Below are 22,962 nucleotides of genomic sequence, written 5' to 3'. Positions count from 1 at the left end.
ATAAAAAGCACATATTTGGCATATATTTGCCATTAACTTTCAATTTTTTTTTTTATTTATCAGAACAAAAAATAATTTTTCATTTTTTCTTTATCTAACTCCAGTATTTTGTAACTCGAGAATACGTATTTAAAAAAAAATATATATATATATATCAATAATAATTACGCACTTCTGTCAATATCTTTATGTACAAATTAGCTCGTATGCATAATGTATTTTTAAAAAAATTTCATCATCGAATAAAGGTTTATATAAATATATATCTATATATATATATTTAACAAGAAATTCTTTTTTTGAGAAGAATTCATTGTAGATCGTTTTTTTTATAATAGCTAATTTATTTACATTTTTTCGTTTGATTTTGTATTTTATTTTTTTGTTTACGTATAAATAATTTCGCAATAAAGAAGAAATTCTTGCAAACTTAATTAACAATAATAATAATTACTAACGATATAAATTAAAATTCTTTAATATATATATTTAAAAAAAGGAAGAAAAATTGTAAAGAAATTAATATTGAATAAAATGATGAATATAAAAGTGAATCTTTTATTTTTCCTTTTCCAAATGAAAAAAAATGCAAAAAAAAGATTTATTATAATTATAAATTTTTTTTGTAACTATTTTTATGCTGTAAAATTGTAAATATTCTACAATTAATCATTGATACGAAGAAGTTTGCGAGTTCGAAGTACATCTTTGAACCATTTTGCAGATTTTTTATATCGTCTTGTTCTATTGGGATCATTGAAATCAACATGAACAATTCCAAATCGTTCGCTGTGAAAAAAAAACGAAAATTTTTTTTCGATCTTTTTAATTTTATTAGAATTCACAAACATCTGAATTTGAATAATGACAACATTTCCTCAATATTTTAATAGTACAGGAATATTGCAGAAATCATGAAAATATTTAGGAAATGTTGGCAATATTTTTGCAATTTTAAATGCTGTAAAGATATATAAAAAAAAATTGCTTAGCAAAATTTTTCCTTTTTTGTTAAAAAAAATACTTACGTGTAACCTTCCTCCCATTCAAAATTATCTAAAATACTCCAAATTGTATAACCTTTAACATTACAACCATCTTTAATAGCCAATAATAATTGTTTAATATAGGAATAATAATATTTAATTCGATTATCATCATTTAAGCCATCGCGATCTGAATATCCATTTTCAGTAACATACACCAATGGATTATTATATTCTTTTCTTATTTTATTCAGTATATTTCTAAATCCTACAGGTACTACCTGTAAAATAGGAAAAAAAATATTAGATAAAAAAAATCTTGACAAAAGTTCAGCGTACTAGATCTGCCATTTAAAATTTTTGAAATTTGACTTCAGATTCGTAATCAGCGACCCCAAAAACCCCCGAGTAACAATTTTTATACAAATTCAATGAGTTTTTAATTTCTTTTTTGCCGCCATATTGGAACCGCCATTATGAATTTTGAAAAAGTGACCTCAGTTTCGTAATTAGCGATCCTGAAAACCCCCGAGTAACAAGTTTTAAGCAAATCGAAATAATTTTTAAATCTTTAATCGCCATATTGGATCCGCAATTTTTAATTTTTAAAAACTGACCTTATATTCGCAATCAGCGACCTTGAAAATCCCCGAGTATCAGTTTTCAAAGCATTTCAAATTATTAAAAAATTTTGTTTGGCCGCCATATTGGATCCGCCATTTTGAATATTGAAAAACTGACTTCAGATTCATAATCAGCGACCCCAAAAACCCCCGAGTTACAACTTTTATACAAATTCAATGAGTTTTTAATTTCTTTTTTGCCGCCATATTGGATCCGCCATTATGAATTTTGAAAAAGTGACCTCAGTTTCGTAATCAGCGATCCTGAAAACCCCCGAGTAACAAGTTTTAAGCAAATCGAAATAATTTTTAAATCTTTAATCGCCATATTGGATCCGCAATTTTTAATTTTTAAAAACTGACCTTATATTCGCAATCAGCGACCTTGAAAATCCCCGAGTATCAGTTTTCAAAGCATTTCAAATTATTAAAAAATTTTGTTTGGCCGCCATATTGGATCCGCCATTTTGAATATTAAAAAACTGACTTCAGATTCATAATCAGCGACCCCAAAAACCCCCGAGTTACAACTTTTATACAAATTCAATGAGTTTTTAATTTCTTTTTTGCCGCCATATTGGATCCGCCATTATGAATTTTGAAAAAGTGACCTCAGTTTCGTAATCAGCGATCCTGAAAACCCCCGAGTAACAAGTTTTAAGCAAATCGAAATAATTTTTAAATCTTTAACCACCATATTGGATCCGCCATTTTTAATTTTTAAAAACTGACCTTATATTCGCAATCAGCGACCTTGAAAACCTCCGAGTAACAGTTTTCAAAGCATTTCAAATTATTTAAAAATTTTTTTGGCCGACATATTGGATCCGCCATTTTGAATATTAAAAAACTGATTTCAGATTCGTAATCAGCGACCACAAAAACCCCCGAATAACAACTTATATGCAAATTCAATGAGTTGTTAATTTTTTCATCCGCCATATTGAATCCGCCATTATGAATTTTTTAAATTTGATTTCAGATTCATAATCAGCGACCCCAAAAACCTCCGAGTAACAACTTTTATGCAAATTCAATAAATTTAAAATTTTTTTCATCAACTATTTAGCATCCGCCATTTTGAATTTAAAAATTTTGCAATTTTAATGTCAAATTCGCAATCAGTGATTAAAAAAGGTTCACAATACTCTCTGATATATCAAAATAAATCATTTTTGTTTCATTTTTTAAACCATCTTAATAACAAAATTTCATATATAAATATCATTTTTAAGGATATTTTGAAATAAATCAAATTTATCGCAATTGTGCGTCATAGGAAAAATCTCTCCAAGTATTTAAAAAAAAATTATTAAAGTCGGTTAAGATTTGTGTTGTTGGCAGATTTTTATCCACAGAGGGTAATTTTTTTCACTGTGCGGTTGGTTTCCATTGTTCCCACTCATAATTTTCGTCAACTACCGCACCTTGCTGTAGTAAAAATTTAGTAACTTTATAGTAACTTTTAATTTTAACAATAAAGTTACTAAATTTTTATTAGAGCAGGGTGCGGTAGGAGAAGAGTATTATGACACAAATGACGAGTGGGGACAATGGAAACCAACATTTTTAGGAGAATCCTGGATTATGCTTGGTTTTAGATTATATTAGAAGACAAAAAAATTATTATAACAATTTCTAATTCATCAAACCTTAAACCATGAACTGGCTGTTCCTGGCCATTCTGGATTGAACGTCCTGTAATAACCTGCATCGTTATACCATAATCCACCATCCTTTTTTTCAACTGGTACAGCAATGTACGAAGTATAATGATTGATTCCAAAAAAGTCGGACGTACCTCTGTAAATATTTTTATTATTGGAAATAATTTAAAATCTGTATACTGACTTATTAGCAAATATTGGTAACCTAATCGTCAAAGGAAAGGTAAGAATGAGTAAGAGAAGAAAAAAGATATTTGCTATCCTTCTCTTACTCATTTTTACGTTCCCGTTAGTTGGTTTCCATTGTTTCCACTTACCAAAATACCCACTCGCCATTTGTCTCAATTCTCGTCAACTACTGCACCCTGTTCTAGTAAAAATTTAGTGACTTTATTGTAAAAATTAAAAGTTACTATAGAGTTACTAATTTTTTACTAGAGCAGGATGCGGTAGTTGACGAGAATTATGACAAATGGCTAATAGGGATTTTAGCGAGTGGGGCCAATGGAAACCAACTCGTACAAGAATCTATTCTGCTTAGGCCTTTAAGTAGAAGGTACTCTGTACATACATTAGGAAAAGGATCCAAAAGACATAGATAAAGAGAACAGTTTGGAAAAGAGTGTATTATGGGGAAGTAGATTATTTGAAAAATTTCTTACTTAATGTAGTCAATTTCACTTTGTGAAAATTTAGGCAACCTAGACCAAGGCCAACCTAGAATTTTACTATTATCGTCAATCCGGTCTCTCATAACCTTAGGGTAATCACCATCTTTAGAAAAAATTGGATGCGCAGTCCAACCACAAGAATATTGAAACGCTATATCATCCGTTAAAGTGTCGTTTTCGATTTTTGAAAAGTAATACTGACAAGGAATAACAATTCCCATTTTGCCGTTTTGTTTAGGTCGAAATTCTTCATTATACATATGATAAACCTTAGCATGAGCTTTCAGAACATTGTGCATACAAAGATATTCTGCATATGAATCTGGATCTAAAGCTAGAAGTAAATTCAATTTAAATATTTTTAGGCTAACGCAGAATAGAATTGTAACCGCAAACGCAACTGGAATAATGAGTTAGAGAAGGACAAACAATATGTCTATTCTTCTCTAACTCATTCTTCTGCTGGCGATTTCGATTCTCCTCATGCCTTTAGACTAATTTCTATATTTGTGACAGAACAAAATACCTCGAGCTTTGCATTGCATTCATCTTACCAGGAGTTTTATCCAATCCTCCATAACCATAATGACAAAAGTCCATAGGTTCATTTACTGTTGCAAAGAATTTAACTTTTGAACCAAGTTCTTGAATAACGACTCTGGCATAACTTGCAAACCAATCGACCATTAATTCATTGGTCCATCCTCCGAGTTTTTCCAGTACTTCAGGATGATCCCAATGATAAATTGTAACAAATGGTTCTAATCCTTTTGCGCGCAATTCATCAATTAAATTTTTATAATATCCAATTCCTTCTGAACTGATCTTATTAGGAAAGCCAGTTGGAAATATTCTTGTCCAACTTATTGAGAAACGATAGAAGTCAAACTGTGTAAATGATAAGTAATTGAAACATTTATTGAGCCTTTGTATAAGAACTTATAATAATTTTGTTTTCGATTTTTTTTTGTGGATGTAAAATCTTAAACTGAAGGAAAATTAAAAAAATATTTTTGGTTTCTGTTTAGAATAGGCTTGACTTACTCCAATATCTTTTAGTATTGATACATCCTCTTTGTATTTATGATACGAGTCACAAGCCACATCAGCATTTGTGTGATCTTTGATGAGCCATGGTTTGTTATGGGTGAACCAGTCCCAAACGCTTTCTCCTTTACCTAAACATCAGATCGAGTTATAAAAATTGAGATTGAGTGGAGGTGTTGGGACGGTTATTGGTTTCCATTTTCCCCACTCGACATTGATTATAATTCTCATCAACCATCGCACCCTGCTCTAGTGAAAATTGAGTAACTTTTAACTAGAATTTCATTAAATTTTTACTAGACCAGAGTTGCGATAGTTGACGAGAATTATGAAAAGTTTGTCGGGACTTTGGCGAGTGGGGACAATGAAAACCCAACCGGACTACGTGAATATGAAGTTGCGTGCGCAGCTATTAAGTGGGGATAGAAAGAAGTGGGAGTTGGAAAAGAGTGGGGCTCAAGAGATATAAAAAGCAGATCGCAAAACCAAAATTTACATAAAACTGTTACTGATGTACCACAGAAAATACAGCAGCAAAATTCAATCCTATTGTAGGTATATTTCTTTTGTCTTTTTGCATAACTAGAATATCATATTTTAAATTTCAGGTTATAACCTCAATTGACATGACAGTTTTTTTGTTTGACAAAATAGTTAGAAAATATTTTTTCTTTTATTTCTTTTTAATTTAATGAATGTAATTTAATTATGCTGTCAAAATAATTACGTAAATAAATTTCAAAAATATATTTGCAAATAAATATTAAGGAAAATATAAGAATTAAAGTAAAATAGATTTTTTATCATTGAAGGTGTTGTGGATTTTCTTATGTACGTGTTTATTATATTTTTTCTGTAGTATTTTGACGAATGGAAATTTAATTCGAAGTTTATTTGCAATTATTATTGTAAGTAATATAATGAAATTTAAATTATAAATAAATAATTTTTATGTATAAATTTTTTAATAAAAATAGATAATGAAATTCACTTTTCAGTCATTGAATATAAAAATATTGGAAAATTAAAAATTTGATCGATTGTAAGATTTCACGTATATATATTAGCATTTGCAATTAATTAATGTGTTTATTATACTTTGGACGCTAAAAATGAACAAAGAAGATAAAATTGACAAATACCAATATAATATTTATAAAACAATGTCGGAAAATATAGCAAAATAATTATCAACATTGGAATGCGATAATAAAATTAAATTCACAATGTTACCACTTTCATTCCAAGCTCCTTCAATTTGATAAGATGCTGTAGCAGCTCCTATTATAAAATCTTTCGGAAATTGATAAATTTCTCTAGAATTCTCATTTCTGAAAATAATTATTTAAATAAATTATATATTTATTTCTAAACTCTGTAATTATAAAGTACTTAATATAAATATTTAATATTTTCTAACTATTTTCATCTGTTTTTTAAATATTTATTATTAACAAAACAAATGAAAGTATAGAAAGTATTAGGAATTAAAAATATAAATATTAAAATTATTATCTTACCCATAAACAGGGATTAAGGATGTTATCACTAAAACAAACACTAAATTAATTATCATCTTGAACATTTTACTTTCACTGCTCGACAAATGAGAACAATGAGATGTGTAATATTTTTTTATTATGTACATTTGAACAGGTCCAACTTGAGTTGGCTGTAAAGTGGTGGGAGTGGCACATCAGCTTTAGCATTTTATTATTAAAAATGCATGTCCAAGTGTAAAATGATCGCGGATATAAAAATAAAGTATTTTTTTTTTTAATTAGTAATTAAAATTTATTATTATAATTATAAATATTTAAAAATATTATAATGAAATTTGTTCTTTTAGTAGCAAGTCGATCCATTCTGTATAAAAAATGTTTGTCCTTGAAAATTGTTTAAAATTTTTTTAATAACAATTTGAATGACTAATAATTATTAAATTTGACACAAAAATTTAAAAAAAATTTAAATTTTTACAATACCATGGATCGATAAAGTAGATTTTTATTTTCTTGTCCAGAAAATTAGGTTGCATTCAATAAAATTATAATTAAATAATAAAAAGTATCACTCAAAATTGTATTTTAAGTCAAAAAATAATTTTAGAAATATTTTACTAGGAATTGGAAATAAAATTCTTTATTAGTAAATTTTTAGTTTATAAAAAAAATTATCATTTATTTTTTAAAAATTTTCTTTCAATGTTGTGTTTTTACGTTAAAAAAAAATTAAATTAAAATTACACATTATTACAATAAGTTTCATTAATTGGTAAAAGTTTTCGAATTCGAAGAACATTTTGAAACCATTTGGCAGAATTTTTGTACGATCTCTTTCGTTTTGGATCTTTGAAGTCTACATGAATAATTCCAAATCGTTCACTAAAACAGAATTCCAATAAATTTATATATCCATGCTTTTGTGTTTTTTTTAAAATAAAAATGTTAATTTTTATTGATGACTTACGTGTAACCTTTTTCCCATTCGAAATTATCTAAAAGACTCCAAAAGGCATAACCCTTAACATTACAACCATCTTTTATGGCCAATAACATTTGCTTTATGTACGAATAATAATAATTCATTCGACCATAATCATTAAGACCATCTCTATCTGAATATCCATTTTCAGTAACATATACAATTGGATTTTGATATTCTTTTTTTATTTTGTTTAACATATGCCTAAATCCTTCTGGTACAACCTTTAAAATATTTAAATTAAAATTAAGAGTCTTATTTCACCGCCGAATGGTTTGAAGTAGTAAGTTAAATTTGCGTCTGCGCTGAAATTGGATAATCATTTTGTGTTCTGCGCAGACGCGAATTTATATTATCCACGTCTAATTTATTAATTTCCTACTTTATCCTCTGCGATAAAAATAACCTCTAAGCGTCAAAAAAGTTGTATTAGATTTTAATTTATAATTGATAATATATATTAATTATAATTAACCTTTAGCCATGAACTTGCAGCACCTGGCCATTTAGGATTGAATGTCTTATAATAACCTGCATCATTAAACCATACTGATCCTTCTTTTTTTATTTGTGGTATTGCCACAAATGATGTATAATGATTCAATCCAAAAAAGTCCGATGAACCTCTGTTAAATTTTAATAATTTACATTTTTCAAACTTATATTTAATATTAATATTGATTTATACACCAACATGCAAATTACGGTTTGACGGCATTTTGAAAAATCGTGATACTTCTATAATAATTTTATTAGTTCGTGGCACATGGGATGGTTTCCATTGTACCCACTCGCCATTGGTCATAATTCTCGTCAACTACAGCACCCTGCTCTAGTAAACATTTAACTTTAACTTTAAAAAAGTAACTTTTAATTTTAACTAGAATTTAATTAAATTTCCACTAGAGCAGGGTGCGGTAGTTGACCTAGAATTATGATAAACGGGGAGTGGGGACAATGGCAACCGGTTGGTTTCCATTGTCTCCACTCGCTAAAATCGCCATTTGTCATAATTTCTCGTCAACTACCGCACCCTGCACTAGTAAAAATTTAGTAACTTTATTGTTAAAATTAAAAGTTACTATAAAGTTGGTAAATTTTTACTGGAGCAGGGTGCGGTAGTTGACGAGAATTATGACAAATAGCGAGTGGGGACAATGAAAACCAACCAACCTTCCATATGGTGTATACCAGGGATGGGTACTAGCATGACATAAAAAAAAGATAGATGATATTTTTATTCTTTTCTATCACATGCTTATGTTCTCGTTACTCTTTTATTTTGCGTTGGCCTTTTCACCAAACGCAATAAACTAATAATATTATTATTGGGATCTGAAATCATAGGGAATTATGGGGAAACTGACCCCGTTGCGTCAGACATCTATTTTTTTTATCTCTTTCTGCTACATATATTTTAAAAAAGATGAAACGAAAAATGGCTGACACAACGGGGTCGTCACCAGATGGCGTATCGCAGTATTTTAGATCCCAATTTTTCAAAATGTCGTCAAACTGGAAGAACAACATTTATGCAATTGAGTGAATATTGGTTACCATTGTACCCACTCGCCATTTGTCATAATTCTCGTCAACTACTGCACCCTGCTCTAGAAAAAAAATGTAGTAACTTTATTATTAAAATTTAAAGTTTACTATAAAATCAACAAATTTTCACTAGAGCAGGGTGCGGTAGTTGACGAGAATTATGACAAATGGCGAGACAATTGAAGAAAGAACATGCCTTATGTATTTAATTTCATCCTGAGTAAATCTTGGCAATCTAGATGTAGGCCATCCTTGAATTTTACTATTTTCATCAATTCGTTGCCTCATAATTGGAGGATAATCGCCATCTTTAGAAAATATTGGATGCGATGCCCAACCACATGAATAATCAAAAGCAATATCCCTTGTTTGAGTGTCGGTTTCATTTTTTGAATAGTAATATTGACATGGATTGACAATTCCTATTTTACCATTTTGAATTTGACGAAATTCATCATTATACATGTGATAAACTTTTGCGTGCGCTTTTAATACATTATGCATGCAAATATATTCAGCGTATAAATTTAAATTTAATCCTGAAAATATATTAATTATTTTTTTCTAATTGTATAAGTTAAAAATATAATGTGAAGATTAAAAAAAAATGTAATAGACTGTAAGTGGAATTATATATAAAGCTAACCTGGAGCTTTAGTAAGTCCTCCATAACCTTCAGGACAAAAAACCATTGGTTCATTTAATGTGGCAAAAAATTTAACTTTTGGACCAAGTTCTTGAATAACAACTCTGGCATAACTTGCAAACCAATCGACCATTAATTCATTGGTCCATCCTCCAAGTTTTTCCAATACTGCCGGATGATCCCAATGATAAATTGTAACAAATGGCTCCAATCCTTTTGCGCGCAATTCATCAATTAAATTTTTATAATATTCAATTCCTTCTGAACTGATCTTATTAGGAAAGCCAGTTGGAAATATTCTTGTCCAACTTATTGAGAAACGATAGAAGTCAAACTTTAGAAAAAATGAAAATAAATTATTGAATTTGTTCAAATAAAAAGAAAAAAGTCAATTTTTTTTATTTAAAAAATGTTTAAAAATTATTTAACTTACACCAATGTTCTTAAGTATTGACACATCTTCTTTGTATTTATCAAATGAATCACAAGCAACATCACCATTAGTACCATCTTTAATTAGATTTGGTCTATTATGGGTAAACCAATCCCAGACACTTTCTCCTTTTCCTAAAAAAAAATAAAAAAAAACTTGTAATCAATTTGTTTTGATTATATGAATTTTCGATAATAATTTCCGGGACGCATGATTATGTTCTAAAAATCATTAGTTAGAATTTTCATTTTATGAAATTTCATTTGTCATTATTTTTAAGTCGAATTTCTATTTCTTCGAATTAGTATTTTGTAGAATTTTCATCAAAAACGATTTTCTATATAACCGAAAATTCACTTTACAGAATTTTTATTTGTCAGAATTTTTATTTAACATAATAGGCATTTTAAAGAATTTTTATTGGGTAGAATTTCATTTCACAGAATTTTCATTTTATTCTTTCAGATATAAATTTTCATTTGTTCGAATTATTATTTGATATAATTTCCATTAAACCGATTTTTCATACTGTAGAATTTTTACTTAACAGAAAAATCATTTAACAGAATTTCTAATTAATAGAATTTTCATTTGTCCGAAAAAACAATCGACAGAAAGATTTCGGCGCTATTTTTAAAATCAACCAATCACAATTTTATGGATAATTTTTGATTGGTTGATTTTAAAAATCGCGCCAAAATCGATTGTTTGTTCGGTCATTTGCAATTTTGGACAAATGAAAATTCTATCAATTTGAAATTCTGTTTTAAATGATTTTACGATTAAGTAAAAATTCTGTAGTATGGAAATTATATCAAATAATAATTCGAACAAATGAAAATTCATCTGAAAGAATAAAATGAAAATTCTATGCAATAAAAATTATTTAAAATGTCTATTATGTTAAATGAAAATTCGAGCAAAGTGAAGTGAATTTTCGGTTATATAAAAATTATGTAATATAGAAAATCGTTTTGATGAAAATTCTGTGAAATACTAATTCGAACAAATTAAAATTCGGTTCAAAAATAAATATGACAAATGAAATTCGAGAAAATGAATATTCTTATTAATTATTTTTAGAGCATAATTATGCGTCCCTAATTTCCGTATGAATTTTAAAATATAAATTTATCACAAAAATCTCTAAGGAGTTCAATGAATAAAAAATTTATAAAATATTTTCAAAAACAAAAATTAAGTATTGTTTAAAAAATAAAAAAATTATCATCAGATAATTTGATAATGACATTGTTTACTGAATTACCACTTGAGTTCCAGGCTCCTTCAATTTGATAAGATGCTGTTGCTGCTCCTATTATGAAATCTTTTGGAAATTCCCAGTCTGTTTCCGTATTTTCATTTCTAAATAGTAATAATTTTAATAATGAAAAATAAAATATCAACTCCAACTCCACTGATTTTACCCAAGTAGCACGTAAAACTGATTCAAATTTCACTCATATTTTCTATTTCATTTTGGCTGATTCTAATTTTCACTCTTATTTTTAATTTAATTAATTTTTAATCAGTGGAAGTGGATATGAAAATATAAAAATATAGGATCTGAAAATAAAAGTGAAAGTGAGATTGAAAATATATGAGTAAAAAAATAGAAGAAATAGAAGTAAAAGTGAGATTGAAAACAAGAATTAGTTGCAGTGAAAGTGAAAATAAGAATCAGTGCGAAAGTAAGAATCAATGGAAGTGAAAGTGATTTAAATTTCACCCACCCACACACCCAGAAAAATGTTTTATTTGAATCAAATATAATATATTTGAGTTAAATAAACGTATACTTGTCTCACATCCTACTAGCCTATTTATTTCGCATAAATAAAATTTTTTATTTAAATCAAATAAATATTTATTAGGCTGTGAGACAAATATATCATTTCTCTGGGTGCGCAGAAGGCTGGAATTTAAAATTAAAAAATAAAATAAACAAAAAGTAAATAATTTTAAGATACGCGTTCTTTTTAAATATAGAAAGTTAAATTTTTGCCTAATTACAAAAGTAAATTATAGGCTAAGTGCATCAATTGTCGAGAAAATATAACAATTTTTTTTCTCAAGTAAATGTACTTTGAAATACATGTTTTTTTTGTAAGTATTTGATTAAAAATTTTTCGAAATTATAGAAATTTTTTTTTTAAGAAAATAGAAATATTATTTAACTTTAAAACTTCATAAACCAAAAGTAAATAAATAACAATATATACCTATATATCAGTTTGTTGACAATGACATTGAAAATATACTTACCCGTAAATATTGAGTGAAAATGTTATCACTAACATAAACACTAAATTAATCCTCATCTTAATAGGCTCACTGTCACCGTTCGATTAACGTTAACAAAATATAAATTATACATATATAGAAAATGATTAAGAAAATTATTATACATACATATATATTTGTAATTTTGTTATCAAATTAGATAAGTCTTTTAAAGGAGAACAAGGCCTGATCAGTATAATTTAATTTTTTTAGAGTTGCGTCAGTTCAAGAATTTATGCAATATGAAATTCTTGAGGCACACATAAACATTTGTAATTCTATTCAAAAGTTTAATTATAAGTGAACAAGCGAATTTTAAAGTGAGGTATAAGGGTTCGGTACGACACGACTTTTGGAAATACAATTCTTGTCTTTCTCTCTCCTATTACAGACGCATAAAATTGTCTCACTCTGCATTTTCTTACTTTTCCCAAAAACGGAAAATGCAGAGTGAAACAACCACATATGCCTTTGACATAGGAAAGAGAAAGACAAAAATGGTTTTAAAAGTCGAAAGATTTGACTAAAAATTTTTATTAAACAAAACACGAATGTTAACAATTCAATTTATATAAATTATTTATTTTCAAGAATGAACTTGTAAAACTAGTGTTTTAAAATTCTCGAGAATTTAAGTTGGGGTAATATAACCAGAGAAATTACGGTCATTTATTTTTCCCAAGAGAATTTAAGAGAATTTTGAGAATTTAAGTTTATTTATTTAGAACATGTATATTTATTGTTTTTATTGATGTAAAACATATATTTTAGCAGAATAACGATGATTGCTTTTGTCGAAAAGAATTTTTCATATTATAAATGAAAAAAAAAAACAAAATCTCTATGTATGCCTGTATTTTATCCTTTTCTAACTTATACGTTGTTATGGCAACGTGTGTGTTAGACAAAGATAAAAGTAAAGAAATATAATTCCTTAAGGAGGAATTGGACAGACAGTCTGAACAAAAGTTAGTCCAAATGCATTATTTTGATTTTTGAAACAGAAAACGCATATTTTAGTGTAATTTTTTTCAAACGAACTGTGCAGAATTATATTTTGAACAAAATAAAATCATTAAAAATTGAATTTGAATGAAAATTTAAAAATATTGATATTTTGAAACGATTTTCTGTTTGAACAGAATTTAGAAAATCGTTTCGAAATATTAATTTTTTTAAATTTTCATCCAAATTCAATTTTTAATTACTTATTTTGTTTAAAATATAATTCTGCACAGTTCGTCTGAAAAAAATTACACTAAAATATGTGTTTTCTACTTCAAAAATCAAAATAATGCATTTGGACTAACTTTTGTTCCGATTCACTGTCCAATTACTCCTTAACAGTACTCATACATTTAAAAATAATTTACAATGAAAAACATTTTTAAATTATAAATATATTTTTTAAATAATTTTAAAAAAATATTTATATCTTGAGAATGTATTGGAAAAAATATAATAAAATTTGTGAGACAAAAAAAAGGGCTTTTTTACTTTGAAGCCTGTTTACATATGTAAATAAATACATAAATTATCTTATAAAATTATTAAATTTATTTGAATTAAAGAAAATGAATTTCTATAATATAGAAGTACATACGTTATATTTTATTAACGATTCTAAAACTATTTTAATTCTTTTCTTCTTAAAATTTCAAAATAAGTTGACATTTAATATATAATGGAAAAAGTGAGGTTGTGTTTTATTTATAATGATTTCTATGTTTTCTTTATTTAAATTATATGTATGAATACTTGAAAATATCCTATTAGATTAGAAAATCCGTATTAGTTAAGCAAAATTTACCAAACTTTGTAAATTATTATTATATATTACAAATTAATTTGTCTATATTTAAATAAGTAAAATTCTCCTAAATTCTCAGAGAATTTAATCGACGGTTATATTCTCGGTAATATTCTCGTTCTCGGTAATATTCTCTTGGTAATATAACCGACTTAAAACACTATGTAAAACCATATATGGGGTTTCTTGAATATGCGCAGGCAAAGTTAAATTGGAGGCTCCTCCGCCATATTGGATCCGCCATTATGAATTTTGAAAAACTGACATCGGTTTTGTAATCAGCGACTTCAAAAAACCCCCGAGTAACAAGTTTCAGTCGAATTTATTGAGTAAAATTAAAAAAATGTCCACCATATTGGATCCGCCATTTTAAATTTTGAAAAACTGACATCGGATTCTTAATCAGCGACCCCAAAAACCCCCGAGTAACAAGTTTTAGGCGAATTTGAGTAAATTTAAAAAAAATGTCCGACACATTGGATCCGCCATTTTGAATTTTGAAAAACTGTCATCAGATTCGTAATCAGCGGCCCTAAAAACATTAATGTACATTCGAATTATAAAAATCAACTCATTAGAAAAATTTTGACGTTAAAGGGATAATTTAACGCAAACCAAATTATGATTAAAATTAATTGCAACCAATTTTAAAAGATATTGTTTTGCATTTTGCAGAAAAACGATGTTAAATCAAATTTTTTTTTAAATAATTATTTTTTTAACATATTTTTTTTCAGCTCAGACAAAAATCACAGTTTTTATCTAATTTTAATAAACTAGGGCTTATTTTATTCAGTGAAACCTACTTTACAATCGCTTATATTTTTATATTGTTAAAAGTAAGTTGTTAAAAAATTATTAACAATTGAAATTTTATTTAGTAAATAATTTTTTTACAACTTACTTTCGGGACAATCTTAAAATATAAGCGATTGTAGTGTAGATTTCATTGCACAAAATAAGCCCTTATTATTATTATTAAAATTAGATAGAAACTGTAATTTTTGTCTGAGCTGAAAGTAAAATCATTAAAATGAATGTTTTAGAATTTATGAAAAATCCCAAACAAATTAGCTCGTAACAATCCATATTACATTTATTTAGATAAAATTCCTGACAGTTTTCGGACTAATGTGCAATTTGTCCGAAACAGTCGGGTTTTTGTAATCTGAAATATGCTCGGTTTGTGTTACTAGTGAGTTAGGAATTTTTCAAGAATTTAATTATCATCCTCATCTCCATCATCATATTATAATCTTTATATATTAATCTGCATTTAATCATTTTAATCGCTGTTCAAGTCCAATACATGATAAGAATACAAAACGTCACCAAATGTGACGTTTTCAATAAATAATTTATTTATTTTAATTTATTTTTTAAACATTTTTCTAAAGTAATTTTGCTTTTATATTTTGTTTCTAATTGAAATTTTTCAACTACTATTAGAATTTAAAATAGGGTCTTTTTGATTATAATAAAAATTATTTTAGTATGTAAAAATAAATTGTTTATAATATTGTATTTATGTCTTTATGATATTTATTGAAATCAAAATAAGAACTTTACATATACATTATTTAGTGGATTTTATTAAAATAATTATTTAAACACTTATTTTTCCACAAATTCATAATTGTCATATTTTATAAATCATTATCATTTTTTATAAAATGACTTTTAAAAGTTCTAAAGGATGAATAATGTTTGCTATTTCATATATCTTATTGAACCAATAACTTAATCTCACTTGCCAACCAGTAGTCGTTTGAAGTCGATTTTTAATTTTACTTTCAATTCTTTTATGGATATATTCTCTGTTTTTTTGTTCCTCGTCATTTTTATTGTTTTCAAAATTCATGTTATTATCATTTTCAGCTTTAATTTTATTGTGTCCATACATATTTTGATTTAAACTCGAAATATCTTTTCTAAATTGATTCTGTCTTTCATTGCTATTATATTTATAATTCTCATTGACATTCCCTCTGTTTTCAAAACTCATGCTATTGTCACTTTCAGCATTAATTTTTTTCTGTCTATACATATTTTGATTTAAACTCGAAATATCTTTTCCAATTTGATACTGTCTTTCATTGTTATTATATTTATGATTCCCATTGATATTCCTTTTGTTAATTGGTGAAGTTTGATAGTTTTTTCCAATTGAATTGCGTTTAGTTCCTCTGATAAATCTAAATGATTTAAAACAAAAAAAAATTTGATTTTATTAAGTATCAGAGTATTATTACTGGATTGTATTATTTAAATAACAACAATAATAATAATTAGTATTCCTGCCGATGGTTGTCCGCTACTAAGAGTCTTGTAAATTCTTGGTAGACCTTATTGTGGACATTAACGATGCTTAAGGTTCCATAGGTCTGTTTGGAAAGACTTGAAAGTAGAAGAGAAAGTTTCAAGCGTTTCTATTGTCAGCAGCGGAAGAAGTTTGATTCGATCTGACCTAGACAATTGAAGAAGAACGCGAAAAGTGTTTAAAGCTCAGACAGGAGAAAGCTGAGCGTTTTCCGAGGATCGAAAAGGAGATTGTCAAGATAGTAAAGTCGAGAAGTCATGTCAACATGACTATTAAGAACGGACTTAAGACTCATAAGGATCTTGTCAGTGAGGCGAAGACAAAGCACGCCCTAGTAGATAATGGAGATAGCAACCTTGGTGGCGGTAAAGGCAATGCAGAGGTGAACCGAGAAGAGCGAAATAGGAAAGAGAGCGTATCCATGAGAAGTGGCTTCGGCGCTCAATCATAGACGCGCAGAAACGAAGAAAAAGCTCTGACAGACCGATGAAGACTAACGCCGTGGCAAAGAAGAAAAAGCAAGAGGAGGCACCTCTTGTCAAAAAGATTGCGAAGGCGACAGTAACACTGAATCCTAAGCAAACCAGTAAGAAGAAACCAACGAGTGGATCTACAATGGTAATCCGAGTCGCAACTAGAACAATGCATGCTGACGTACTGAGCAAACTCCAGAAGAAGGTGATTCCGGACGTCAGCCATACGCAGGTTGTGGGCGCTAGGCTTATTGGAAGGGGAGATCTCCTGAATAAAATTGGAGGAGATTCTAATAAGGAGGCATTTACCGCTGAGGTCACCAAAGCGGTTGGAAGCAAGGGGAAGGTGCAGACCGTGGATCCACAGGTCACATTGGAGATACGCGACCTGGATTGCCTTACCTAGGAAGAGGAGGTCCAGCAGGCCTTGTCGGAAGTGCTCCAAAAGCCAGGATGTTCCTAGGACCCAACCGACGAGGAATGAAACTCTCGGTTGTAGTCACCGAATCAGAAAAGGCAGATACGTTAGAGAAAGAGGAATGCATAAGGATAGGCTTCATGTGTTGCTTAATGAAAAGAAGGGTGTTCCTGGAGTACGGTCACATAGGAAGAGTTTGTAAGGCAGCAGACAGATTGACTGCATGCTTCAAGTGCAGTGAAGTCGATCGTAAGTTTGCAAACACTGCAGTAGAAGCTAAGGAGCTTCTTATGAAGAGAAAACTATGATGATAAGGCAAACATTAGCCATATTGCAGGCAGCGAAGGATGCTAAGAATAAATAGGTCAGAAAGATCGTCAAGGGTCGCAATAGCGAGATCCCAGGGATCTTCACCCACGTAGTTTAAACCTTTACAGAAGTTCCTTAGTGTGAGGATTAGTCCAGCCAAAGGGTGTGGTTTTAAGTGGGTCGACTAGAACAAGAACGGTCATCACCACATAACCTAGGAGTACCGAGCTCCAGGTATCTATCTTAGATATCCAGGGTTATGCAGATTTTCCATTTCCCGCCTTAAAAAATAATAAAATAGACATTATAAGTACAGTAATATATTTACCCAAATGAAAGTAGTAGTACTACTAGAATAATTTTTAAATTGATGACCAATCTCATGTTGTTCTTCAAGCCAATGCTAAAAGACTAAAAGAAATTAATTAAAATTAAAAAATGAAATTATAATCCCGAATTAATAATTTTATTAAAAATACATTTCTTTCAAAATTTGTCATCCATTTTGGTTTTTGGAAAACTAACTTTGAATTTCTAATTGGTAATAATTCCATGCCTAAAAAATACTGGATTTTATAAAAAATACAACAGTTATTTCCAATAATTTTTTTTATTTAAGGATTTTGACCAGAATTTCTAGACGAAACCCCATATATGGTGTTCACTAAATGTAAAATAGGGTCCCAACTAGTCTCTTGTCAGTTTTCCTATTTTTGACAAAATCATACAAAGAGAAGTCGTAAAAATTTAATTATTAAAAGTAATAAAATTATGAAAATGAATTTTTAATATTAAATATTTTCTAAGTAATTTATAAATAAGTAGCATTTATAAAATAACATAAAGAATTAAACCTTACCATAAGATTCTTTAGCACTAGAATTTAAAATAATTTAATTAATATTTACGTATTAATCGCTGGAGATTTTCGGTAAACTAAACAAAATTTCTATCAAGCTTTTACAATTTATTGTTAAATAAATAAAAAGAGTTATAGCAAATATTAAATATAACGTTTACTGCGCTGATTCATTACTTTGTCATTTCTGCTAACATAATTCTAAAATGTATAATAAAAATTTTACTACTTGAATGTATTATCTCAGTCTAAAGAATGTTGTATGCATATTTTACAATAAACTGCAAAAAAATATATAATATTATAAAAACAAAATTTAATTTTTTTTTGTTACATCTTAAGTGTAGGAGAAAAGAAACGTACCCATTTTTCGTATCACTTTCGAATTTTCTGTCAATTTTTAGTATTAATATATATTTTTTTCAATATACTGTATTGTCAGCAGCGTTCAGGTCACGTGTTGATAGTATTTTTTTAAACCACATTGCAGATTGTTTTAATGTCCGTTTTCGCTCGGGGTCATTAAAATCAACATGTACAATTCCAAAGCGCTCACTAAAATTTTTTTACTACTTTAAAACTTTTTTATTTACATATAGAGATCAAATATTATTAAGATTTGGAATATTTAAAGAAGGTTTAATATTTTTTATAAATATTTAATATATATTATAGAAGTTTTCATGGAAATTTTTAAGAAATCATTGGGGAAATAAATAAATCTACCTATATCCTCTATCCCATTCAAAATTATCGAGAAGACTCCAAACAGTATATGCTTTTACATTACATTTATCCTTATGAATGGCTGTTAATAATGCTTTTAAATACATTTTTATACCATTTAAACGTTCAATATCGTCAAGAACCGCAGAATTAGAAAAACCATTTTCCATTACATAAACAGGAGGATTTGCGTACTCATCTTTTATTTTATTGAGTATTGATCTAAAACCCTCTGGTACTATCTATAATTATTATTATTTATTAAAATAGTATTCTGCTAAAATAAAATCTAATTTTTAGACTTACAAAAAAAAATTCACTCTCAGTTTTAGGCCAATTTGGATCAACTATTATATTCATATCAAGATCATGGAAAAATGGATCAAAATTTCCTGTTTTGTTTTCCACAATTCTTGAAGTATAATGATTTAAAGCGAAAAAATCAGCTGTACCTCTAAACAAAGTATTATTGTTAATTTGTTATAATTATTTTTACCATAAAAATACTAATGACAAAATGAGTGAAATCAAAATTGTTGAGTTAGAGTTTATTTATTAATTGAAATATTAAACACCTACTTAATATAGGAAATCCATTTTGGTGAGAAACTAGGTAATCTTGATTGTGACCAACCTTGACGTAAACTTTTCTTTTTTACTATATCTTTCATTATTTCTGGATAATCGCCTTTTTTGGAAAAAATTGGATGTGCCATCCATCCACAGGTGAATTGAAATGCAACATTATCTAATAAAGTGTCATTTAAATCGGCAGGATAAAAGCGTGTACAATGTAGGACAATGCTAATTTGACCATTTTGACTTGGACGAAATTCTTTATCATAAATATGATATGCTCGAGCATGTGCTTTTAGAGCATTATGAACACATAAGTAATTTGCATAACCTGGCATATTTTTTCCTTAAAAGTAAAAATTTAGTTTATTCATTTATACTTCAGTTTGAGTTAAAAACAATTTTTAACTTTCTACAAATATTGGAAAAATACCAATTACTATCGACTTTCGGTTCTTTTTAAATTCAATTTTATTACTTTCTCGATTTTTTTTCGGTTTTCGTTCTAAATTACTGCTTATGCATATATGAAACAGTGTGAGCACACCTTTAAGCTTTACTTGTAAAATGCTGATGCAAATTGTGTCCATACCCTTATTTTAACTTCTGAATTTATTAACGCTACCAAACTCTGAAATATATTCCATTTCAACCCAACATGACTGTTGTCAGTTTAATAGAATTGTTTCAAGTGCTGATTTTGTTGATAGATATTTTTAATAGAGAGCATTTTAGGTACCTACTACAGAAACAGAAAATTACAAGAATTTGCAAAGTTGCAAATGCAAGCTACTATTTTCTAAATTTTAATGGTCGCTTTATGACTCCAGTAGTACTTGACAACATCGAGACATTTCGTGTGACACGAGTATTATTTTCGACAAAAAGTAAAAAAAGCTATCTTTCTAAATAAATACCGGCGAAGTTCAAAAAGTAACGAAATAAATGAGATTAAAATCAAAAAGTGACAAATTTGATAATAATCGTCGATAAGTAGCAATTTTATAATTCGAAAATTTTTCTAAATTCATGCATTAGAAAATTTTGTAGATTAAAAAATATTTTTTCCTTTATTTCTTTTTAATTTAATAAATTTCAATTATCCAATTTTATCCTAACATAATTGTTGACAGTTAATAGAATTGCAAGAAGTAGAATTGTTTCAAATAATGATTTTTTTGATCGATATGTTAAAAAGAACTGTTTCATAATTAGGCATTTTACCTTGTGACGTCAGAGGCTGATGACGTCGAAGCCTGGAGGGACAACAAACGAAAAAAACAATAAAGAACTGTCAAACAAGTGATTTTGAGGTTAAGTTTTTGAAGTTTTCAACGTTACCAACTGTAGATGGACTATAGTAAAATTATTTGTTGTCCCTCCAGGCTTCCAGCTGATCGGGCAGCCATATTTAAAAGTGAAATACCTAATAAGATAAGATGTCAAAAAATAAAAAGCATTCTGAGTCCTACTACAGAAAAAGAAAATTATAAGAAACTGCAAAGTTGCAAAAGCAAGCTACTGCTTTCAAACGTTTTATTCAAGTTGGTTCTAACCGCATATCAGTAATTCTTTCAATGTTACAAATCAAAAATCGCTTGAATAATCAGAAGTGAATTTGCATTTCTATCAGAAAAATCCTTAATTACATATTGTTAATTTGATAAGCCTATTTAATTTATAATAATGTAAAAATATATGTAGTTGAGAATTTTTTTTAAATCGTTCTTTTTGACGATTTTCATCAAGTGTTATTTAAAATTAGCTTAAAATAATTTCCTATCAGAGTAGTTGGACCCGTAAGTGTAAAAAAAAAAAAAACCAAAAGTCGAGGTGAAAAACTCCATAAAATCTTACCAGGAGCTCTTTGCGTTGATCCATAACCAAATCCACAAAACACCATTGGCTCATTGATTGTTAGGAAGATCTTAATTTTTGAACCCAATTCCCGAAATACAACCCTGGCATAATCAGCAAACCATTCGACCATTAGTTTATTAGTCCATCCACCAAATTTTTCCAAAACTGATGGATGATCCCAATGATAAAGTGTTACATATGGCGTTATTCCTTTTTCATTTAATTCATCGAGAAGATTCATATAATATTTTATTCCTTCTTTGCTAACATTATTTGCAAAACCATTTGGCAAAATTCGTGACCAACTTATTGAAAATCGATAGTGATCGAACTAAAAAATATTCCCCTACTATCAGTAGTAGAATTTTTTTTTAATTATCCAAAATCGAAAAATTAATTCTACATAAATTCATACTATCAGTTTACATAATTAATTATATGATTTGTAATTAGTTGTAGTTGTACTTACTCCAATATTTTTCAAAATCTTCACATCTTCTTTATATTTATTGAAAGAATCACAAGCAATATCTCCATTACTTTTGTCAAAAATTCGTGATGGTTCAATATGTGTGAACCAATCCCACAAGTTTTCACCTTTGTCTTGAAAAAAAATATGTTTATTAATTTAGATAAATATTGTAAATATGTTTGCAGTAAAAAATAGGGAAGTACATAAAATTTTGCAATTTAAAAATTTTAAATTACCACTTGCATTCCAACCACCTTCCACTTGATAAGAAGCAGTAGCAGCTCCTATTGAGAAGTTTTGCGGAAATCGAAAATCGTCATTGCACTTTACAAATCTAATTAAAGAAGACAAAATAAATTTTTTTTACTTAATTCTTTATGAAATTTATAAAATTTTCCTACGATATTTTTATTTCTACCTATGCATATTTCTTACCTCATCAATAAAAATAAACTCAAAATAAAATTTAAATTAATAAACGAATTCATATTTAAATTTATGTTGTTAGTACGAACAATTCTAACAGAATAGTTAATATAAATTAGAAATAAAATGATACGTTGATTAAACGAAGCTAGCTTTTCATATAAAAATGAGAAATGTAGTTCAAAATATTCTTATCCGTATCGTACAGCTACTCCATAAAATTTATAGTGTACAGTCAGAATTTTGTTCATTAAAATAAATAAAATTAATTTAATATTTTAATATATTAAAAGTAAATTAAAAATTAAAACTATTTTTATTTTTG

The 22,962-nt window shown here is 27.9% G+C and overlaps 3 protein-coding genes across 4 annotated transcripts; all 3 read right to left on the bottom strand.

Annotated features, from left to right (window-relative positions):
* Positions 1-544: 544 nt before the first annotated feature.
* Positions 545-22,783, bottom strand: LOC127288826 (lactase/phlorizin hydrolase-like). The gene is made up of 24 exons (XM_051316489.1): positions 22,647-22,783; positions 22,448-22,545; positions 22,209-22,342; positions 21,737-22,070; positions 19,883-20,225; positions 19,610-19,757; positions 19,304-19,545; positions 19,009-19,132; positions 18,047-18,129; positions 11,373-11,470; positions 10,106-10,239; positions 9,673-10,006; positions 9,223-9,565; positions 7,954-8,104; positions 7,464-7,702; positions 7,241-7,378; positions 6,515-6,691; positions 6,228-6,325; positions 4,992-5,125; positions 4,502-4,835; positions 3,939-4,281; positions 3,262-3,412; positions 1,029-1,267; positions 545-789 (listed from the first exon to the last, which is right to left on the bottom strand). Exons 1-24 carry the CDS (start codon positions 22,697-22,699, stop codon positions 666-668), a joined length of 4,596 nt encoding a protein of 1,531 aa, XP_051172446.1. The 5' UTR covers positions 22,700-22,783; the 3' UTR covers positions 545-665.
* Positions 7,148-12,881, bottom strand: LOC127288853 (myrosinase 1-like). Of its 2 annotated transcripts, none has more exons than XM_051316542.1 (9): positions 12,814-12,881; positions 12,371-12,439; positions 11,373-11,470; positions 10,106-10,239; positions 9,673-10,006; positions 9,223-9,565; positions 7,954-8,104; positions 7,464-7,702; positions 7,148-7,378 (listed from the first exon to the last, which is right to left on the bottom strand). In XM_051316542.1, exons 1-9 carry the CDS (start codon positions 12,864-12,866, stop codon positions 7,237-7,239), a joined length of 1,563 nt encoding a protein of 520 aa, XP_051172499.1. In that variant the 5' UTR covers positions 12,867-12,881; the 3' UTR covers positions 7,148-7,236. The 2 variants fall into 2 exon arrangements, with proteins under 2 accessions (XP_051172499.1, XP_051172500.1); XM_051316543.1 differs by lacking the exon at positions 12,814-12,881 and adding an exon at positions 12,518-12,758.
* LOC127288863 (myb-like protein D) lies at positions 15,718-18,792 on the bottom strand. The gene is made up of 3 exons (XM_051316560.1): positions 18,578-18,792; positions 18,047-18,129; positions 15,718-16,393 (listed from the first exon to the last, which is right to left on the bottom strand). The coding sequence occupies exons 1-3, from the start codon at positions 18,578-18,580 to the stop codon at positions 15,865-15,867; spliced, it is 615 nt and encodes a 204-aa protein (XP_051172517.1). The 5' UTR covers positions 18,581-18,792; the 3' UTR covers positions 15,718-15,864.
* Positions 22,784-22,962: the final 179 nt, after the last annotated feature.

Source organism: Leptopilina boulardi, unplaced genomic scaffold, assembly GCF_019393585.1.
Source record: "Leptopilina boulardi isolate dan_hultmark-lab unplaced genomic scaffold, ZJU_Lbou_2.1 LbouV2_396, whole genome shotgun sequence".
Lineage (NCBI taxonomy): Eukaryota > Metazoa > Arthropoda > Insecta > Hymenoptera > Figitidae > Leptopilina > Leptopilina boulardi.
This window is presented reverse-complemented; position numbering and strand designations above follow the sequence as displayed.